This window comes from Chlorocebus sabaeus, chromosome 22 (assembly GCF_047675955.1).
Source record: "Chlorocebus sabaeus isolate Y175 chromosome 22, mChlSab1.0.hap1, whole genome shotgun sequence".
Lineage (NCBI taxonomy): Eukaryota > Metazoa > Chordata > Mammalia > Primates > Cercopithecidae > Chlorocebus > Chlorocebus sabaeus.
Window position 1 is genome coordinate 50,869,457 of NC_132925.1, and position 18,684 is coordinate 50,888,140.

The window sequence follows — 18,684 nt, forward strand, 5'->3', positions numbered from 1 at the left end:
GACTCGGGGACGGCCGCGGGCGGGCAAGGGCGGAAGGCGGCGGCCGGGCGGCAGCCAGCGGGAGGAACCGGCTCCTTGGCCGGCCGATCCTGGCCACCTGCTGTAGGGAACCGTCACCACAGGGGCCTGGCGTCCCAGCCCCAACCCCGGGCCAGGGCGGCGGGTTGAGCCCGTCCGAGAGCCTAGCGGGCTGGAGAGCGACCGCCCGGGATCAGGGGCACTCCTGCTGCAGCGCCGTCCTGGGGATACCTGGGCAGGGGGTTGGCATCCCATCGCCCAGCTGTGCTCACGAGCAGGTCCCCTTTCCTGTATCGCCCGGCCCTAAGGGGCCTGAGGCAGACGGGATGTCTCCAGCTGTAGCCACGCCTGGAGCTGCCGTGTGTCACTCCCCGCCAAGCCCACATCCTACCCCAGAGGGCATGGGAGCAGGGAGGTGGCCCAGGCACTGGTTTGATCAAAGTAGAGCTGTGTGCAGAGGGAGTGTCAGGGCTAGGGGCGCAGAGGATGATGGGGGAACTGCCTAAAGCCACATGAGGTGAGGACACGCTCCTGCTCCCCGTGCCCTGGGTCCTGATGCCCCTGACTTTCCACCCCTAGCTTGGAACACTCTGCCCTTTCATCATCCTCCTTACAATCTAGTGAAGCAAACTGCAAGCTGGGGGCTGGGGGCAGGACGGCCAGAGTAGGCCCAAGTAGAGGCTACTGGCCCCTCAAGAAGCACACACTCCTCCGCAGAAGGGGGCCCCCAGAAACCAGGCCCTGGGTCTAACAAAGGGAGGTGGATGCTGCCTCTGCTGGAGCCTCCTGCCTCTGTTTCCATGGCAACCCCACTTCCAGGACAAAGCAAAAGCTCAGCATTCCCAGGACACGTGAGCGGGCAGAGAGACGGCCTGGGCCTTATGGCACAGAAGGGGAAATTGAGGCCCAGAAGGGCAGCAACTTGCTGTCAGTCCCCAGGAGATGCCCCGGTTTCCCCCATCACAACAGCCATCATGCCAGAGTCTGTCTCCCAGGGGCCCCCAGATTATACTCCTCCGACTAAATATATAAAGCAATATCCACAAGTGAAAGTGCCTTGAAGACACTCATACAAGAGGGAGGAGGCGGATGCCAGGCGTTGGGGAGGGTATTGTAGATATGGCAGGCAGGACAGGCCACTCTGATGAGGTGACGTCTGAGGAGAGACCTGAGAGACGGGAGGGAAGGAGATTTATGAACACTGGAGACAACATGTGCCAGGCAGAGGAACTGCCAAGTGCAAAGGCCCCGAGGTGGGAATGGGCTCACCGAGCTGTGGACGTGGCAGAGAAAGGGGAAGGAGAGGAGGTTCAGGGGGCGGCAGTACCAGGACTCCGAGGGTCTCACAGGCTGCAGCAAGGAATGTGACTGTATCCTGGTGTGATGGAAACCATGGGACTGGGAGCTGAGAGCAGTCATTAGTCATAATGGCTCAGCCAGCTGTGAGGAGCAAGGTGGTGACAATGGAGGGTGAGGGGGTGGAGAGGAGAGGAGGCAGAGGCCACTGAGGAAGCGACTGCAGTGATGTGGGTGAGAGATGCAGGTAGCGGAAGCAGGCCGGGGCAGCAGAGGCAGGGGAAGAGGCGGGAAGGGGTGAGTGCTGGAGTGGGTGGACAGAGGGCTGTGCAAAACTCACCACTGGCTAGGAGGTGTGGGGAGGGGCAGGGGCCAGGCTGTCCAGGTTTCTAACTGAGCAACTGGGTGACCAAAGACACCATCTCCTGTGTATCCGCTGATCCAACTGGCCTTGCGCCTCCTCCCACCAGTTCTTTCCGCTACAACCCCTGGACTCAGATTGCTGCCAGCAAACCCACTAAAACCACCTCTCCCCTTACCTCCTGCCCCTGGAGCCCCAGCCAGCGTTTGGGGCCCCTGCTGAGGAGGCGCTCTTTCAAGCCCCAGGCCTGGAGAGACGTTGTGCAAAGGATGGCCCAGCAAAGACCATGTGCACTGGCACTGGCAGGTGGAGCTCCCCAAAAGAAAATGGGGGACACTGCAGGCGGGCACATTAGCTGAGGTCCTGTGGACATGTGCTATCCTAGAGTCCCAAAGGGTGGCTACTAAGGCAATGCCATTTACAGTTGCGATAACAGGCCCCAGGAGGCAAGATGTCCCAGCCAGCCGATGTCTCTCCGCTGGACAAAGACGCTAGCAGTGTTCACTTGGGACCTAATCTGCAGTGGCCTCCTGCCAACCCCCAACCCCAGCCCACCCCACACCCCAGCCAGCCCCCAGCCCTCAGGCTTTGCTGGGCCCCCTGCAGGGATGGCTAAGCACCAGACGGAGGGCGTGGGCCTGGTGACCAGGTCTGGGGGTGGGAACATCAGGGCATAAATCCTGACCCGGCTGACAGTGCCCTGGGGCAGACACAGAAGTCCTACTGTCACCTTCCTGTCCCCACCCTTCCTGGCATGTTTTACAGGGTCAGCGGTGCTGGGTGGGGAGGACAAGCACATAAACCTTGGCCCCAGCCAGGTCAGCCTTGAGCTTCCGACCTGATAAATGGAGAAGAGGACGAGGCCTGGCCCTGCACTGACCTTTAGGGCCAAGAAAGAGTGAGTCACAGAGGGCCAAGCTGCAGTGGGGATACCAAGGGGCCTGAGTGGAAGCCACAGCCAAGCCCCATCCAGGAGCACGCAGAGAGGGACCTGGGTAGCAGCTACCTCAGGTGTTGGGGTGGGGTGTCCAGCTCACAGGCCCAGCCTGGGCCTCCTAACCCCAAATGCAGCCACCACCACCCCCAGCCTGCTCCTCCCTTCAACTCTGGCTCCAGCCTGGACATTGGACAAACTCTGATTGCCACCTGAGCAGCTGGGAAGGACCCAGCCCTTCTCTCAAGCAGTTCATGAGGACAGGGGTCAGGTGGTATGCCCACACACATTTGCTTATTCATTCCAGACGCATTTGTTAGCGCCTGCTTTATGCACGCCTGGTGCTAGGTGCCGGGGACTCGGATCATGTTTAGCTGCATCAGTCCTCAGAAGGGCTACCTGCAGGGATGTGTGAGGGCAGTGGAGGCACACAGCAGGGAGAGGCCAATTCTGTGTGGGGTACTCAGAGCTGAGCGTTGCAGGATGCGTAGGAGTTTGCCAGGCACTCTAAGCAAAAGGTACAGAATAGGCAGAGGCGTGGAGATAAGAAGGGTCTTGGAGGGTGCTAGGAAGGGCTGGTGGCCAGGGTGACTGCAGTGCAGGGAGTGGACAGGGAGTGATGGGCAATGAATCTGAAGCAGGGCACGGACCAGAATGTCCGGCCATGGAACTGGGACTTTATGCCATGGCAATGGGGAGTCATGGTGGGGTTTACACAGGGGAGAGGCCAAAAGTTTAGTGTCCTCTCTGCTAGCTCAGCCCCAGATATCTTCCTCTCACCTCCTGACACAGCAGATAAGGACAGCAAGGCTCAGAAAGGTCAGGTTTCCTGTCCCACCCCCATCCTCAGACCCTCATCACCCATGGCTGGACTCCCTGTGTGGCCTGGGCCAAATATTCAGCTCCTCTGGACCTCAGTTTCTGTGTCTGTAAAATGAGGGTGATCATGGAAGGGAGGATGAGTTTAGTGAGGTAAGAAGGCTACACATGTAGCCCGCCTGTCTCCCTCAGAGGAGGCAAGACAGACTGGTTCTGGACCATTTGCTACTCCAGGAAATGGCTGGACAAGGTCTCTCTGAGGGCTGGAATGACCAGGCTGAACACAGGGCTGTAGGTCAGGCATCTGCTAGAACCCAGGCACTGGAGATCAAAATGCCCTACACATACACACACACACACACACCCAGGACAGTGACAGACACCACCTCCCCACCTCAGATGCAGTCCACCGGGTTCCCCCACACTCACAGCTACGTGCCTACAGAGATGCAAACTCACACACAGCTCCTGGTGTCCTGCAGGCCTCGAGGTAGCCCTGGTCCCAGTGTGCTAGGGGCAGTCCCACCTCATATCCACTGCCCTGGCCTAATTAGCAGTGCCCCTTTCTTACTCATGTCCATGTCTACAATAAACTATCTGATCAACCACTACATAGCGGACACACTGGTGTTGGCCTTCCTCTCCAGAGAGGTTCCCAACCATGCATATGTGTGTGTGCACACGTGTGTGTACATGCAAGTGTGCATGTGCACGTGTTCATGTGCATGTCTGCGTGCATGTGTGTCTGCTTGTGTGCATGTTAGTGTGTGTGCGTGTGTGTGTGTGCCAGAGACGCCTTTGGCAGTCTGGGCAAGCCTGGAGGCTCTTAAATGCCAATTTGATTTAAATTATAGTTATCAAAATACTAAAAGGGGTCTGTGACATGGCACTATGTGGGCTCCCTTCTTAACCCAGTGAATGACACGGTCTAGCAGCGGGTCCAATACCCGCTGTAATTTCAAAGTACTAAGGCAGGAAAGTGAGATCGCGCCATTTCTGAAATGAGTAGTGCTACTGTAGCTCATTGCGTTCGTAATTAAAGGACATGCTATGTTCCAATTAGAGTATAAAAGATGTTATTTCTGCCCATCCATGTTCACGCACCTCCCGATTTCTCTCCAGGTCCTGGAAGCTGCTGTGGGACGCGGCCCTCGGACCCGGCCACCTGCCTCGCAGCGGCCCGGCCTGGCCCGCACTGGCCCGCACCAGGCCGCACGGGTCCACACCGCGTCTCCGCTGTCGGCTCCTGCGCAGCCGTCCGCAGTTCCGCATGCCACCGCCAGATGTCGCTGCACACACGCCGTGGCCCAGAGACGACTCTGCAAACTGCTCCGCGAGGCTCTAGGGGCACCCAGGGTCCTATTGCCCGCAGTCCGCAACTTATCTGTGCACGGAGCACCCCCTCGCTGCACTATGAACTTACGCTGCTCCCCCAACACCTCACTCCTTGGTGCCTTTGAGCATGCTGCCTGCAGTGCCTTCACTGATCTCCAGCTGGGTAATTCCCGCTGCACGTAAAAACCCACTGGAGGCAACACCTCCTCCAGGAAGCCTTCCCTGATGCCACTATAGTGGCCCCTCTTGAGTTTCCACAGCCCCCTGTGGCTACCTCATCATTGCAGTGACTGTCAACATGGTTGTGTCTGTTTCTGTGTCTGACTCCCCACTAGAATGTGAGTTTTGGGAGTATGGGGAGGGCCACACAGTGGGCTGTTCTGTTTTTTTAAGTAGATTTAATTTTTTAGAACAGTTTTAGGTTCACAGGAAAATTGAGCAGAAAGTACAGAGAGTTCCCATACACCTCCTGCCCCTACACGTGCACAACCTCCCCTCTATCAACATCCCCAGCAGAGGAGTGCATGAGGGACCTGCACTGCCACATCAGCGTCACCCACAGCCCATGGTTTAAGTGAGGGCTCATTCTTGGAGCTGTACATTCCACGTGTTTGGACAAATGTACAACGACCCTTATCCACCATTATTGTATCACGTAGAATAGTGTCACCGCCCTAAAAATTATCTATGCTCCACCTGTAATCCCCTTTGCTCCCTTCCCCCTAACCCCTGGCAACCACAGATCTTTTTACTGTTCCCATAGTTTTGCCTTTTCCAGAATGTCGTATAGTTGGAATCATAGAGTGTGCAGCCTTTTCAGATTGGCTTCAGATTGGCTGGGCCACGTGGCACCTTGCCTCTACAAAAAAAATACAAAAATTAGTTAGGCATGGTGGTGCACGCCTGTAGTCTGAGCTACTCGAGAGGCTGAGGTGAGAGAATCACCTGAGCCTGGTAGGTTGAGGCTGCAGTGAGCCATGATTATTTCACTGCACTCCAGCCTGGGTGACGGAGAAAGACCCTGTCTCAAAAAAAAAAAACAGCCAAAATGTTTGCCAAAGTGGCTGTGCCATTTTGCATTCCCACCAGCAATGAATGTGAGTTCCTGTTGCTCCACATCCTCACCGGCATTTGGTGTGTTGGTGCTTTGCATATGAGCCACTCCAGTAGGTGTGTGGCAGTATCTCACGGTTGGTTTAATTTGCAGTTCCTTAATGACATATGATGTGGAGCATCTTTCATATGCTTATTTGCCATCTGTGTATCTTCTTGAACGAGGTGTGTGTTTAGATCTTCTGCCTGATTTTTAATTAGGTTGTTTTCCTGTTGTTGAGTGTTAAGAGTTATTTGTAGATTCTGGATAATAGTCATTTATCAGCTATGTCCTTTGCAAATATTTTCTCCCAATCTGTGGCTTTTCTTCTCATTCTCCTGAGCAATGAGGTTTCCCTCGCAGAATTGAATCCCTGTGTGGCCCTAAGCACGTTATACACTCTCTCTGAACCTCAGTATCCACCTCTGTAGCTGGGGCTGGGAGCCCTCCCTCCAGGTTGTAGTGGGAACAGGATCTTAGCAACGCAGAGCCTGCCAGCACAGGGCCTGGAACACGGCAGGGGCTGCCGGTAGATGCTGGTGGAACTGGGTCACCTCCATTCTCTTGCGGGGTGCATTTTGCCCACAGTTCCATCATTAAAGCCCCTAGCTATCAACAATGGTTCCATCCATGGCAGAGCAGGCCAGGCCAGCCCAGCCCACAAATCTGTTTGCAGGAAGATTCCTGTGGGTGGGAATCCCTTGGTCTTAGGAAGGGGTCAGAGGAGCAGACCCCAGGGAGACCTTGGGGTCATGGACAGACCTGCTGTTCAAGGGAGGGATGGCCACTCTGCCCAAATTCCCTCAAGGACCACCCCTCACTCAGCATCCTATCCTCTCCCCACTTGGTCCCCACAGACCTCTGGCCTCTGCTCCCACCACACCCTTCCCTCCAGCCACACTGGCCGTGGGAAAGCCTTGCAGCCCTCCCTGCAGTCAGAACCACCTTTCCCCCATGCCACTTGTCCAAATCCACCCCTCCATTAGTTGCAGGCAGAGCGGCCAGGCTGGGGCTGCAGCCACGAGGGGGCACTGTTGCCCCGCAACTGCGTCAGAACTCATCCACAAAGCTGGACCAGGCGCTTCTGTCCCACCAGCTTGCGGAGCAGCAGGCGAGGAGAATGCCTGTCTCACAAAGTCATGGAAACTAAACCAGGGGAATGTCAGTGGTCCCATCCCACACCCAGGAACTGCTGGGGCCTCTCTCACACCTCCTGCGATGGGTGCTCACTGCCTCCAGCCAGGCTGCCTGGCCCTTCGTGGGAAAAGCTCTGCCTGGAGAAAGGGCTTTGCAATGGTCACAGTCTATTTTGCAGAAGCCATAAAGTCCTGTGGGGCCACAGGGTCTTCCAAATGAAAAACGCTGAGAAGAACAGATTTACCTTGGGAACCATAAGAAAGAAGCAGCTTGGGGTTTCCAGAGAAGTCCAAAACCTAAAAGTGCACGTGAAATTCCTCAGTGTTGACATGTTGGCTCAAAACTTTTCTAAATCTTGTGCCCAAGCCAAGCAATGACCCACTTGAGCCTACAGCCCACAGGATGGGATGCTGGTTTTGGGTGTAGCTCAGTGACTCAGAGAAAGCAGAACCTTTAGCACACGTGTGCAGCACGGCCGGCAAGCAAGCGCGGCACGCCCCTCCACTTGGCACATATCAGGAAGTGGGCTGATGGACAGGGAGGCACAGGTTTTCTGGAGGGCAGCCTGATAAAATGGGGTCAAGACTGTAGCACAGACACCCACGATCAGCAGCTCGCTCCTTGGTTGCGTGTCCAGGGAAGTCCACAATGGGCCCCCTTCTCTGCAGCAGTTTGTGGGGTGGGTACCTGGAAGCAGCCTGGACACATGATCCCAGGGGAAGTGTGGGGTGCCCCTCGGAGGACTCCGGAGCAGGCACCAGCAACAGACAAGACGTGTGGCAACAGCAAGGAACACTTAACACTGCTGACTACACAATCAGGGAGCCAATGGCATCTGTAACACCAGGCTGTGGAGCAACTGCAAATATGTGCACCAAGGAGTGCACTGTAGCAAGTGAGGAGGAAGAGAAATCCACAGTGGAGAGACCCAACCAGCACGACCTCAGCCAGGCGGGCAACGCCAGCGTCACAGGGGACGTGCCATGTTGACAGCAGCTGCCCTCCCCATTGGATGGGCTGATCAGGGCACTTTACCTCTGTGATCTTCCTCCCCAGACCCACAATCCCAGTCTAATCATGAGAAAAGCGTCAGACAAAGCCCAGTAGCGGGCATCCTACAATGTACCTGGCCAGTCCTCCTCAACTGTCAAAATCGTCAAAACCAAGGTACATGCACGGCGGCATGTACCTGTAGTCCCAGCACTTTGGGAGGCTAAAGTGAGAAGATTGCTTGAGACCAGGAGTTCAAGACCAGCCTGGGCAACAGAGAGAGGCCCCCATCTCAAAACAAAAGCAAAATCCCAGAGCTAGTCTAAGAAACCATAATGTGTATCCCAGAGGAGGTCCTGGGACCGAAAAAAGGACATTAAATAAAAGCAAAGGAAAGCTAAATAAAGGATGGACTTTAGTTAAGAACATATCAATATTGATTGACACCTCACTGTGCACATATAGTAATGTAAGGTGTTAACAGTAGAGGGAATTGGGTGGGGGACTACTCAGAATTATCTTTGCACCTTTTCTAGAAATCAAAAACTATTCTAAAACTAAAACTTTATTTTAAAAAATACATGCCCACCACACCACAGTACCCATTTTCTAAACCAATTTTCAGCACAGAGATACACAATGAAGGTGTTAGGATGGAGGCCTGGGGGGCAGGGATGGGGATATTGACACAGCCCCCAGGGACAGTGGTGTGGGTGAGTGCCGGCCCTCAACCCCTAGCTCTCCAAAACTAGCCCAACAGGAAGGCCAGGGGCCCCAGGCACTCCCCACATGCCCTCTGCATGCCCCGATGGTGGGGCAGTCGCACAGACCCACCCATCATGGTGTGCCCATCTCTAGCTGGTCCCAGGCTGGCCATGCCCAGAGAGGACAGGCAGGCTGACCCAGGTGCAGGCCCCACAGGCAGCAGGAAGGCCCTGGCAGGGGAGGCCAGCAGGTAAACTGGGTGCTGCCCTGACCGTGTGGGACTAACACATGTGAGTATGTCTGGGGCCTGGGGGCCTGTGCTCCATTCCACACACCCCTCCTCAGGGCCATGAGAGCAGAACAAATGCGGACGGCCAGAAATCATGACCATGGGTGTAAATGTCGCTGCTATAGCTGAGATGGGTCCACCAGGCTTGTCCAGTCTGAGATGGGTGAGTCACCATCTTGTCCCTGAGATAAGAGAGGGTCCCAGACATGAGATGCAGCCCAAGTGATAAGACTGGCATCCCAGGACCCCACACCACAGCGTCCCAATATCCCCAGAGGGATCAGCTCCAGCACGGCCTCCCTTGTCATCCGTTCTCCAGACTACAGCCACAGCGGTGTGGGGAAATGCAGATCCAAGGCTGTCACCACTGCCCGTGCTTCAGCTGCTCCCAATGCTCTGGGGATTTGCTCAGAGCCCTGGTGGAGGCTTGTGGTGGCTTGCTGACCCTGCCTCACCCCATCCCCTCCACCCTCATCCCTCATCCAGTCCTTCCAGGCAGATCAGGCTTCTCCACTTCAGAAGCTTTGCACATGCTCTTCCCTTGGGCTGGCATGCCCTTCCTTGCTTTTCACTGCATCCAGCTGGACATTTTTTATTATGTTCAACAGAAAATTCACAATCAGGTCTTCGGCCTGCCACTCAGCTCTGCCTGCCCTTCCCCTTCAGGAGACAGGTGCCACTTTGTGAGCTGCCACAGGCTGTCTGCCTTCTGCTTAGCCGCCAACCTCCTACTCACAGCTCAGACTCTCTCATCCCTCTGCAGGGCAGTGCAACTCAGCAGTCCGATTCCTCTATCTTTGTAGTCATCATTCCCTCAAATTTTTCCCATGCCTGCGTCAGCATTCCCAGCCACAGCATTCCCTCTACCAGCATTCCCTGTGAGTATTCCTGGGCCACCACTGGTGCCATCTTAACTATTGTGCTGCCACCTTGTGCTGGGGAATATCTGTGCCCCAATCACCAATGACCTCCAATAAAAACTCTGGATACCAAAGGCTCAAATAAACTTCCTTGGTTGTTTATCTTCTTTGTGTATTATCATTCATCATGTCTGGGAGGAGGTCACGCCATCTGGGACAACCAGGAACTCCACGTTTGGACCCTTCCTGGACTCTGCTCTCTGTGTCTCTCCCCTTGGCTGGCTTGGATCTGTATGCTTTCACTATAATAAAATTGTAATAAGTATACCACTTTCCTGAGTGCTATACTTTTCTCTGAGTCATTCAAGTGAATTATTGTACCTTTAGGGTGGTTATGGGGACCCCTGACTATATCACCAATTGGTCTGAATGGAGGGTGATCCTGGAAACATCAGTCTCGGCTGGTGCCTGAAGAGAGGGCAGTCTGGTGGGGACTGCTTCCTTCAACTCCATCATTTGCTGAACTCCTTATAGTTGGTGTCAGAACTGGGGCTTTCTAGACCAACCCTGACTCACTGGAACATGTGGTTTGGGACGAGTAAAAGGGTAGGAGCTGAGGAAACTTTCATTCCTGGTGGTGGCTGTGCTGCAATCAAATTTTTTGTCTTTTTTTTTTTTTTTCAAATACACTTGCAAGTAGAACCAATACAATCAATTTTTTAAGGTAAAAGTTACCAATGGAATTTAGAAATGATGGATCCAACTCCTAAGCAGTTGGCTCACTAGAGTATAAGGAAATGCAAAGAAACAACAAAAAGGGGAAATGTGAAATCCCTTGGTTATTGTTATCTGCAGTAGTTAAAAGGTAAGTAAGGGTAAGTGTGGGAGAGGACCGTGGTGCTGAGCCAAGGTTCTGGTCAGCCTGGACCACAGCCTCTAGCTTGAGGCCCTACCCAAGGGATGTGTGGGATAGATTCCGATGCTGGGCTAGGGTCCAGTCAGTTGACCCAAGGTGTGGCTACTGGCCTCAGAGTCTCCTCCAAAGGGAAAGGGTGCCGAGACAACAGATAGTAAAGGTTTTCATAAGAGCATGGACAAAACAAAGGGGTAGGACCGAGGAGACAGTCAAGGGACTCATCCCAGCAGGGTGGAAGCTTTTAAGCAGGTGTTAAGAAATACGATGAATAAAGTGGATATTGATGGGGACGAAACAACGGTCTCAATGCAGCATTCACAGAAGCTGGATGGACCCTGCCGGCCGCCCAGTGTGAAAAGGCCCTACAAAAATCTGCTTTATTCATTCTAGTTCGGAGGATTTTTAAAACCTGGGAGGCCTAAAATGACAGTGAGAATTCTGATCTCGAGTTGCCTGAGGCAGTGGTCTCACAATCTAACCAGGAGAAAGCCTGAGTCCTTTGGCCCACCCCCTAGCTGGGGACCAACACACGGTGGGTAAAATGGCCTGGGGAGGAGAACAGACTCCGTCTATGGGAGCCCCCGCTCTGTGATTCCAGACTCTGTCAGTGAAGCCCAAATGGAGCTCTTGGTCAATGGGGAACATTTAGAAATGTGATGGTTGACGGAATTAAGGTGGATACTTAGGTGAAAACTGGAATGTTAGAACAAACTCTCTGTGAGGTGGCTGCACCTGCTTTATCAGAGCATATGCTGGGGATGGAGATGGTCTGGCTGGGGAATGCTTCTCCCACCGATTGCTGTAAAATAGAAGGCAGGTAAACCTGCCCTTCTGGCAGTAGTGATTGAGGACCGGCATCTGGTCAGCTGATTCAGACTTTGAAGGGTACACACTCCACATCCGGGAATATTGCAACTCCTTCCCATAAAACTACCCCCAAAAGTCCTGGAGTCCCTACACAGATGGGGCTTTCTGGCAAAGCCTGTTAGTGCCACCCAGGGGTGACCGCCGGGATTTGGGACTAGAAAATTTTCATCTGAGGGCCACGCGCGGTGGCTCATGCCTGTAATCCCAGCACTTTGGGAGGCTGAGGCGGGCGGATCACGAGGTCAGGAGATCGAGACCATCCTGGCTAACACCGTGAAACTCCGCCTCTACTAAAAATACAAAAAATTAGCCCGGTGAGGTGGGGGGTGCCTGTAGTCCAGGCTACTCGGGAGGCTGAGGCAGGAGAATGGCGTAAACCCGGGAGGTGGAGCTTGCAGTGAGCTGAGATCCGGCCACTGCACTCTAGCCTGGGTGACAGAGCCAGACTCCGTCTCAAAAAAAAAAAAAAAAAGAAAGAAAATTTTCATCTGAGAGACAATGATTGGACTTTGACTGAGGCCACCCTTAGATTGAAGCCTATAAAATAATCGTTTTAAAAATCTGAAACACATATAATGTTCTGGACAATGTCAAAGAAATACCCTAATGCCCTAATGGGGAAGGCAACACCCAGAGTTTCCTTTTTTTTTTTTTTTTTTTTTGAGACAAGGTCTGGCTCTGTCACCCAGGCTGGAGTGCAGTGGTGCCATCTCAGCTCACTGCAACCTCCGCCTCTTGGACTCAAGCCATCCTCCCACCTCAGCCTCCCAAGTACCTGCGACTACCGGCATGTGCCACCATACCTGGCTAATTTTTGCATTTTTCGTAGAAATCGGTTTTTGCCATGTTGTCCGGGCTGGTCTCAAACTCCTGAGCTCAGGCGATCCACCCGACTTGGTTACAGGTGTGAGCCATCATGCCTGGCCCCAGAGTTTCTTAATAAAATGGAAATGCTTTGTGCAGGAATGTGCTGCCTGGGGATGCAAAGAGGTACTTGGCGTACTCACGAGCAAGCAGGCTTTCCCCTAGGGCCAACTTTGGAAGCACCCGAGAAGCTGGCAGATCCTACTGTCACTTGGCTGATGCTCTGTGAGAGCTCTTGACTGGCCAGTGTGTATGGATGGCAGTTCCAAGGTATGCGGACAGCACGGTTTGGAAGGCCAGCCCTCCTGTGGAAGAAGGTGGAAATGAATCAGCTTGGTGGGAGGGACTGCTTGCTGTTCACTCGTGTGTTTATGTTTTTGCTGATTTATGGGTGACCCTGTCAGACCCTATGGTCAGGCAGGAGGGCAGCAGAAACCTGACCTATTAAAGGGATACCCGTGTGGAGCACGGCCCTGCAGAATCACCCTGGGAATCTGAGGGGTGCGTTAAAGTGGGACATGTTGATGCCCATCAAAGGACGCCCCCTTTCAGGATCAAGAAGTGATTGGGATGGCAAGTAAGTGTCCTGGTGTGCTCATTTGGGGTGGCCCCCTGGGTCCACGGAATGAGTGGACATTGGGGCTGCAGATGAACCTAGACACATTCCTCTTGCACCCCCAAGGCACAGTTCATAAGAACTGTTCTGTCTGCCAATAGACAGAGACAGAGACTGCTGATGGCTGTGCAGAGTCCCACGAGGGAAGGCCCTGCATTGAGCCGGCAGGACAAACCAAACAGAAGCCCCAGAAGGCCACCAAAGGGCCCTGACAGGGAAAGGCGAGACACTGACTCTCGCCTGGGCTTTGCTTCCCTGGCGGCAGATGCTCGAGGTACTATAAAAGTGTGACGATGGGAGACAGTGCACCAATTTGCACTGCCCACTCACACTTCTCTGGACCAAGGGACACACTTTACAGCCCCAAATGTCCAACAAGGGGCAGAGAGAGCACTCTCATCCTTGGCGTAAGGTTGGATAGAGAACCGGAACATGTAATTGATACTGGTTGTCTCAAACAGAGATAGTGGGGCAGGAAAGAGTGACCTGCACGCCATCACAAGTGTGTGTCCACCCCAAACATGAGAGGGGCCAGGAGAGGGTCCTCACTAGATACAGCCCTACGCCTTTTCTTTTCTGCTTTTGTTGTGTTTTGTTTTTTCGAGTCTTACTCTGTCACCTAGGCTGGAGTACAGTTGCACGATCTCAGCTCACTGCAACCTCCACCTCCTGGGTTCAAGTGATTCTCCTGCCCCAGCCTCCCAAGTAGCTGGGATTACAGATGTGCACCACCACACCCAGCTAAATTTTTTTTTTTTTTTTTTTTTTTGGTATTTTAATAGAGACGGGGTTTCACCATATTGGCCAGGCTGGTCTCGAACTCCTGACCTCAAGTGATCCACCTGCCATGGCCTCCCAAAGTGTTGGGATTACAGGTGTGAGCCACTGCACCTGGCCTCCTATGCCTTTTCTAAGAGAACTGGGGAAGGGAGGTTGTGGTAAGACTGCTTTTTTTCTTTCTTCTCCACATCACCTCACCTTCCTCCTTTCCTATCTGCTGCAGTGGCCCCAGGACCAGGGCTGCAGCTGCAAGTGCTGAAGTAGCAATGACTCCTAGGCAGGAAGGTGCACCTCTAGCTCTAAAGCTTCATGCCAGAGCTCCTGAGGGCTGACGGGGCAGATGGTGCCTTCACCCCATCCAGAAAAATCAGGGCGGCTCATGAGGCAGGCATATTGCCTGGTGGTGGAGACAGCCCACTTTCTACACCTGTGAAACCCCATCCTACACCAACCGGAGTGGACTGTCAGGGAGGCACTTGCTAGGCTGGCATTGCTTCTGACAATCTGGCCCAGCAGCATGGCCGAACCTCCTGGACCTTCTAAAGGTGGAAATACCTGAATACAAATGGAGAAAAGGGGGAACTGGAGCTGAGGGTAAAGGAACGAATACATGGGTTATGTGGTGAGGGAAATTCTTTTTTTTTTTTTTTTTTTTTTTTGAGACAAAGTTTCACTCTTGTTGCCCAGACTGGAGTGCAATGGCACAATCTCGGCTCACCCGCAACCTCTGCCTCCCTGGTTCAAGCAATTCTCCTGCCTCAGCCTCCCGAGTAGCTGGGATTATAGGCATGTGCCACCACGCCCGGCTAATTTTGTATTTTTGGTAGAGACAGGGTTTCTCCATGTTGGTCAGCCTGGTCTTGAACTCCCAACTTCAGGTGATCCGCCCACTTCGGCCTCCCAAAGTGCTGGGATTACAGGTGTGAGCCATCGCGCCTGGCTGGGAAATCCAATTTTAGGTGAATCCTACATTACAGTACTACCTTAAGAGGGGTGTGGAGGACATTATCTCCTAGCTCAACTACACCAGATGCCTGAAAGGGTGACGCCAAGGCCGCCTCTGCTTTTGGAACTTGACAAGGTCAAATGGTAGCCTGCAAACCTGAGTGGCCTGGCCCTGGAGGACATCTGCTGGTCTGACGTAGTGATGGACTAGATAAACTGCTATGACTGAGTGGGACTCTGGTCTTCCTTTTTAGGTGATATCCAGCAAACTGCAATATGGTCCCACCTGGCCCTGTTGGTAAGGTTATAACGTTGATGGTGATTGCAGATGTATTGAAACCCTGAGTTCCAGCCTCCTCAGGATACAGCAACAATAATGACATCTGTGGAAGAGCTGGGTGGAGCCAACCCTGGGCTAACGCTGGCATGCAACGGTTCTTTTTACATGGATCGTAGGCACAGGCAGCCCTGCAGCAGGGCAGGAAGCAGGCAATGCTAAAGGAGCTGCCCAGACAAACGTGACTATTCCACTTCGAGAACGCTGGGGCTGGGGCCGGGGGTGGCCTGCAGGGTGAGCTCTCAGCCCCCAGAACATCGTGGCTGTCACTGGAGTACCAGTGTTTCCAGGGACTTTGCTGCCTCAGTTCTGACCTCTGTGAGAGACTGGAGACTTAGGGCCAGCCACACTGACAGCCATGTGGTCAAGCTCCCAGACACACCTGGACCCCAAAGGCGCCTGCTCAGCACTATTCTGTGTGCTGCATCCTGAAGACACGGGAGCTCTGTGACTGGGCTCTCCTGGACTCTGCTCTAGGCCTCATCAATGACTTTAACCTGCTTCCTTTCACCATGAGCTGTCTGAGTCACACAGGTGAATTAACGAGCCTAAGGGTGGACGTAAGGACCCCCAAATCTGTAGCCCATTGCTCCGCTGTGAGGGTGGTCCTGGGGATGCCTGAGCTTGTCTCCGGTGTCTGCAGTGAGGGTAATCTCATGGGGGCTATTCCCTAAAGCTGCAGTTTGCCAAACTTGCAGGCATGGAATTCCAGAATCACCTTAGAAACTCTAAAGTCAGAAGAGAAGTTGTTCTCCAAGAGCCTCCGCATGGATGTGCTAGGTGCCAAGTTCATTTTATTGGCTCAATGGCCTGTGCAGGAAGAACAGCTGGTGCCCCTCTTCACAGGGGAGACCAGTGAGGCCCAGGGAGGCGAAGTCACTTGCCTGAGGTCCCAGAAGAAGTAACTGGGGCTGGGTAGGAGCAGGAATGGCTGCTGCCAGCCAGAGGTGTCACTAACCTGCCTGTCCTCTTGAATGGAGCCTATCACCTACTGGCTTCCGCTGGTGGGGACTGTGCACCAGAAAGGTGCTGGATCTAGTTTTTCTGAAAATCAGCAAAATAGAAGGAACAGAGACAGCCAGGCCAGGGACAAGGAAGACCTAGCTTCTGCTGCACCCTTGGGGATGGGGACTGGAGAGGAGCAGGGACAGAGGGCCCCCACCGCAGGCTTCCGGCAAGAGGCTCCCAAACACCTGTTCTTTAGAAGCCTGAACCAGTTGCCACCTCTTAACACTGGGAGAGCTTGTGTTGAGGAACAAGAACATCTGGCCATCCTGGGCCACATGCCCAGAAGGCGGCCGTTGCTGGAGCCAAGTGTAGCCGCCCCCTTCACACAGGGTGTCTGCTCCCCAGCGCGCCCGACAGGGCTGCTTCCTTCCACCCACAGTGAGAAACACTTTCTACCACAAGCCAGAGCTGGCGTGCCCACGCTTAGGTACACACGCCACACGCACAGGCACGCGCTGTGGTTTGGTGAAGTTCTTCTCTTTACAGAGTGTGAAGCACTCACATCTCATCTGCTCTATTCTATGTCACTTTAAAAGTGCTGGCTGCTGCCCCCTATATTTAACTCTAGACCTATGGAGCCCAAGCAGGGTCCTCAGAGCTGGGTCCTGTGTGCTCTGATGCTTGCTGTGGGCTGGGGGCACATCCCTTCCGCTCTCAGGGCCTCAGTTTCCCAGGTTCCTTCAGGCTCCTGCCCAGGTCTACTGCCTGACCTGACAGCTCAGCAACAGGGGCCAAGTTCTGGATGACATCCAAGTGACAGGCCAGCAGCGGAGGTCCCCATTGGGGAAGGCAGAGGAGGGAGGAGGGAGGGGGGAGGAGGGAGGATGGAGGATGGAGGAGGAAGGAGGAGGGAAAGCTGAAGTAGTAAAAGCAGAATAAAGGGCCCGGTCAGTGGCTGCTCACACTGGGGTGCCCTCACCCCAAAGTGAACTCCAGGTTTGGGCCTCGTTATTTGAGAAGGACACCAAGGTCTTGATCAATGAACTGACATGCTGGCCAGGCCATAGAGCCCTGTGACATCTGGACAAGGTGTCAAACTCCAAACACTTTACAAAAGTAAAGGGACCAAGAGGCGTTTTCCTCTGTTACTTTATAACCCTTTCATACTAGTTGAACTTTTTTTTTTTTTACAATGTAGATATACTACTTTATAATTAAACAAAAAACTTTAAAATGATTTTTTAAAAAAGAAAAGAATCACAGTGGAACATGAAATGGAATGTCAACTTTGGGGATGGGTCATCCGAGGAGTCCAAGAGCCCCAATGTGGTCCCGTGTCCCTGGTCCTCAGGTCATCACCCAGCCTCACCCACAGGGCACCCGCCATGGCCGTGGCCCACCCCGCAAGCTTCCACTTGGTGCCTACGTGGAAACGCACCATCTGCCACGGAACTTCCTCCTGCGAGGCAAAGGAGGGGTCCAGAAGCCCACAGGAGTCAAGTCAGCAAAATTAAGTTAATTTACAAAGTTATAGTAAAAACCACAATAGTGACCCAGTCCCTCCCACGCAGTGTGAGCCCTGGGCTGCGTCGCACCCGCAGGTGGCCGGTGCTGGCACCTCACAGGGCAAAGGTGGTGAAGAAGATGTGCATCTTGGCCAGGAAAGTGGTGACAGAGCCCTGCCGCCAGAGCTTCATCTCCACGTCCAGGGCAAAGTCCCGGGGCTCCAGCACAGCCCGCTGCAGGTAGACCACGCCCGTGTAGGCGTTGAGCCTGCGCGTGCCAAAGTAGCCCTCCTCGTTGCCCTTGATGATGTTCAGGGCGATGGTGTCCCCCGTGAAGGCTGGCGCGGGGCCAATGCGGAAGATATGCGCAGGCACCAGGAGGCCCGTCTGGAAGTTGAGCTGGTAGTGTGTGATGCGCGCCGGCGAGTTCTGGCACTCCAGGAAGTCGTGGCACGTGGTGCGCTCGCACTTCCTGCAGGGAGGATGGGCCGGGTCACCCATGGCTCGCCCGCCTCCCCCCAACCCCAGACAGGAACACAGATGGCACAGCTCAGCGGCAGGATCAAGGGCCAGCTCTCTCCCTAATGGCCTGGAAGCCTCAGGTAAGTCCCCTTACGTCCCCTGGGTCTCAGTTTCCTTGCCTGTGAGATGAGGTTAATAGAAGCTTCACAGGCTCACTGGAATGGGTGAGCTCAGCATGGCATCGGCCAGGCTCATTAACAGTTCTTACCTGTCCCCATGCTCCCTTCTTCCTCCCTCCTGCCATCCTCCCATTCTTCCTTTCTCTTTCCTTTTCCCTCTTCCCTTCCTTTCTTCCTCCCTTCTCCCTTCTTCCCAGTGCACCCAGTGTCCCTCCCAGGGTCCCTCCCAAGTGCCAGGCTGTGTGGCTGGTGGCAGGGTAGTGGTCTGTCAGTTCTGAGGTTAAGTGTGGTTAAAGGGCTGTCGCTCGCACTCCTGATACCCTGAGCTGGGGAGTGGCATGTCACAAGCAACCTCGTGGAGGGGCTCCTGTGATGTGGAGCTGAGGCCTCCTGCCCAGAGCCACATGAGCGGTGGCAGGACCCTGCAG

At 54.1% G+C, this 18,684-nt stretch overlaps 1 protein-coding gene and 1 pseudogene across 2 annotated transcripts in view; one reads left to right on the top strand and one right to left on the bottom strand.

The window, feature by feature from the left end:
• Positions 1-312: 312 nt before the first annotated feature.
• LOC103228042 (uncharacterized) lies at positions 313-7,408 on the top strand (annotated as a pseudogene).
• Positions 7,409-17,241: 9,833 nt separating this feature from the next.
• Positions 17,242-18,684, bottom strand: part of FBLN2 (fibulin 2) — a 90,038-nt gene continuing 88,595 nt past the window's right edge. For both annotated transcript variants that reach the window (XM_007985303.3, XM_007985300.3), the window contains one exon: positions 17,242-18,087. In XM_007985303.3, the coding sequence (XP_007983494.1) occupies positions 17,730-18,087 (358 nt within the window). In that variant the 3' untranslated portion in view covers positions 17,242-17,729. The remainder of the gene's footprint in view (positions 18,088-18,684) is intronic.